At 34.7% G+C, this 3,760-nt stretch overlaps 1 protein-coding gene across 1 annotated transcript; it reads left to right on the top strand.

The window, feature by feature from the left end:
- Positions 1 to 856: 856 nt before the first annotated feature.
- On the top strand, positions 857 to 1,555 carry LOC122604868 (TMV resistance protein N-like). Its single transcript, XM_043777731.1, has one exon. It carries the CDS (start codon positions 857 to 859, stop codon positions 1,553 to 1,555), a length of 699 nt encoding a protein of 232 aa, XP_043633666.1.
- The last annotated feature ends 2,205 nt before the right edge of the window (positions 1,556 to 3,760 follow it).

The following is a 3,760-nucleotide window of genomic DNA, read 5'->3' as shown; positions in this document are numbered from 1 at the left end:
TGCCAACAAAGAGATGAACATTTAGCTCTATATCTAATCCACATAAAACTAGAAAAAGGTTGATACTCTTTCAGTCTTTCTAATCCTAACGATATGATATCCCGTATTTCCTTTCGAAACACCTTATACACCAAATGGTTGTTAAAAGGTTGCATGCTTTTGGTCCTAATCGTTTGGTGGTTAATCAAAAACAATAGCACCAATGTACTATAGAAATTTAAAAATACAAAGTTAATTTTCATTGGAATTTTTTATATTATAAGGATTGAAAAACACACTCTAATCTTAACTTTGCTATTCAATTTCTTTTTATATAAACTTTTTTTAAATGAGTTTTTGTTGTATAAAAAAATAGTAAAAATAAATAAAAATAAAAAAAATAATGAAATTTTTTTTTTTTAAATCTAACCTTTTTTTCCATTACTCCCTCATCTAGATAAAAATCCTCATTCCTCACCGAATATACTTTTTTTGTAATTTTCATGAATTTGATTTTAAATGATGAAGCAGCCTATGTTGCTTCCATTAATTATGTTCTCTCAATTTTAACCTCCAAATGATCGAAATTGCACATCCTTTTTGTCTGTTTTATATTTAATTTATTGCAGATGAACGTCGAGCGACAAAATTAAGGTTGTCTAGTCATCATACTCGTATATATATTTCCAAGAAAAAGATGTGTATTCGATATGTGCAAATATACTATTTGATCTTCGCTCGATCGACTCTTCATTAGTTCCTAAAACCCAAATTCAGAACATAAAACAAATTTCCTGAATACGAATCACAATATTAATTTCTTCTAATCTACGAGTAGTTTGAGTACTATATATATATAGTTTCTAGGCAAAGATCGATGTCTTTCTTGCGGGCTGCCTGCATGGATCCTTTCCTGGCTTCACTTCCCAGAACCTCTACTGTTAGAATCGTATTTCGCCATGTGAGGGAATTTATAGCTAAGTCTTTATCCTCATCGTCGTCCTGCAGTGACACTAATACAATACCGACTAGAAGATGCTGGACGTACGATGTGTTCCTAAACTTTCATGGGAAAGACACAAGAAACAACTTTGTAAGCCATCTGTATGCTGCTTTGGAGCAGGCCGGATCACGCACATTTAAGGATGACAAGAAGCTTCCCAAAGGGAAACCCATTTCCTTGGAACTTATGAAAGCTATTCAAGAGTCAAGGATACATGTGGTCATCCTCTCTAAACACTATGCCAACTCTACTTGGTGTTTGGATGAACTTGCCGAGATCATCATCGGCGGCCATCATTGTCAAAACAATGCTACGCCGGTTAGACAAAAGGTTCTACCGGTTTTTTACCACGTGGATCCATCTGATGTCCGTGATCAGAAGGGAACTTTTCATGCAGCATTCAAGAGGCACCAAGTGAAATACAAAAATGATGTGGAAAAGGTGAAGAGATGGAGGAAAGCTTTACAGATGGCCGCAGATATATCAGGATGGCATGTTTCCAAAACAGCCAGTGGGTACGTAATTCATCAATTCGTTCCCCCTCCCTTTGCTGGACATCCCAATTCGGCATAAACACCCACCAGAGGCGGTACCAGAAAAAAATTTCAAAGGGGGTAAAATTAAAAAATCCGTAAAATATAAATATAAAAGGGGTCAAAATGTTAAAAACCTATAAGAAATTTTTTAAAATCGATAAAAAATTTGAAAATAAATGACAAAATCTAAATTTTGAGAGGGACAATTGCCCCCTTTGCCCCCCCATGTGGTACCGCCCATGACACCCACCATATATATATGGGGGAGTATACAGTGATACTGCTTACCGTATGGTATTTTGACTTTTCTGGTCAAAGCTCTAAAAAACCGGCAGTATAATGGAATACTTGCCAAGAAGTGGCCGGGTCTTTTTGCCGAATTTGTGGGTGTGTGTATAGACGGACCCTTTATCTATTCAACTATCTATATCATATCTCGCTTAATTACTCGCTAGCTACTTGTTTTTCATTCAACTAAATCAAGTATATTGTTTCTCAAAAATATATAGGTGTGAAGCTGAATGTATTAAACAAATTGTACAGAATATCGTCAACCATATGGAGTGCAACACCAGATGATATGATTGGACGTAATTACGTATGTAAAGTCAATGTTAGATGATAGGAAAAGGGTCTTGTGATCGATGTTTGCATGATCGATCGATTGGCGCTTTGGGGGAGGGATTACGTAAAAATAAACGGGTTTGGGTTATAAAATACCGTAATTAATTATATATTAAATTCATTTGTTCACTTCTTACAAAAATTAAAAAACTTTTATGTATTCGTATATTTCTTCCCTGTATGCTTCTATGCATGTTCAAAATATTATATGTATGTTTATACTTACGTGATAATAATGTTTATCCTGTAATCATTGAGTATTTCAACTTATAGTTTTATTATTATATATGCAGTTTTTGATTAATTAGTATGACTTCTAAATGGATCGATATGATCAACCTGTTTTATAAACGGGTTGATGAGTTCGTTTGAGCTCAATATGTTCATGGTGGATGAGATCTTTAAACTCACCTCCCGCCCAAGGCATGCAAGACAACAATCCTAAGTATGTCATCTAATCTTGGATGATGGTAGCTTCGTGCAGTGGAAGAATGAGAAAATGGTCATGATACGATATAGGGATGGGTGTTGGAATATTGGTACCGGTTCCATATGGGCCGCCAAGTTATAAATCTCTTATCCCCACGTTTAATTTTCCTTTTCTGGATCTACTATGTACGTATAGTTTGAGTACCAAACATATACAAAAATCAACTCCTAATCCTTGACCACCAAGTAATCCCCAGTTTTACTAATACTAAAATACTTTAAATATATAGTTTCAAGCAACTTAAATTGTTAGCTATATATGATCATGAATGGTTTGGTCTCGGTGGTTGAATTTTGATAACAACTAAAGACAAAGATTTGTTATCTTACCCAACTGAAGAGCAAAAGAGTCTGAAGAGCATTTGGATTTTTGTAAAAGTGATTCGAACGTTTTGCCCAAAATACCACACAGGGAGAATTCTTTCTTCTTCTGATGGATTCACAATTTCACATAGATGTGTTGAGATGCATGATCTCATTCAAGGCATGGGTTTGTGTGTTATCGGTACAACATGTGGATCACAAAGGAAGTTGAAGAAGTGATCACAACACTAGTCCTATGTTGAAGTAGCAATATCAATATTGAAGTGGTGTCCAGGTGACAGCTTAGTTGGCAAAGTTTGACTGTTTATTTGTTTAAGTCAGTTTTTTTTATAAATAAGTCTAGTATGTAGTCCTAGTCTTTAGGGTAGTTTTTTGTTTAGTGGGAAATGGGATACCCACGATTCAGTAATAGCAGTTAATTTCTTTTCTATTTAAGCATCTTATGTTTTATTATCAGAAATAGAGCATTCGTTTGTTTGGCTCAGCAGTAAACTTGTTTTTATATTCATATTTTTTGTATCCTTCTCAAAAATCCAGTTCACCCAAAATTCATCATCCTATTCTGATATATGCTCTGTAGCGGCTTCTTTTGGTTTGGGCCTTCCTGCACTTTTGTTTCTGAAAATGATAGTTAGGTTTTGATTTCCCTTCCTTTATGGCGGTATATATGCATGCGTTCGTAACTGTGTTAAATATAGATTAACCCAATTCGAAAATGTTAAACCAAGCCTGAAATTGAATCACAAACTCTAAATTTTCTTATTCTCTTGACTATATAGCTGGTATGCATGACGTTGTGGTAACT

The sequence above is a fragment of the Erigeron canadensis genome, chromosome 6, assembly GCF_010389155.1.
Source record: "Erigeron canadensis isolate Cc75 chromosome 6, C_canadensis_v1, whole genome shotgun sequence".
Lineage (NCBI taxonomy): Eukaryota > Viridiplantae > Streptophyta > Magnoliopsida > Asterales > Asteraceae > Erigeron > Erigeron canadensis.
This window is presented reverse-complemented; position numbering and strand designations above follow the sequence as displayed.

Bases quoted from the DNA above. Each gene is read 5' to 3' on its own strand.
- LOC122604868 (XM_043777731.1), top strand. From the start codon at position 857: ATGTCTTTCTTGCGGGCTGCCTGCATGGATCCTTTCCTGGCTTCACTT.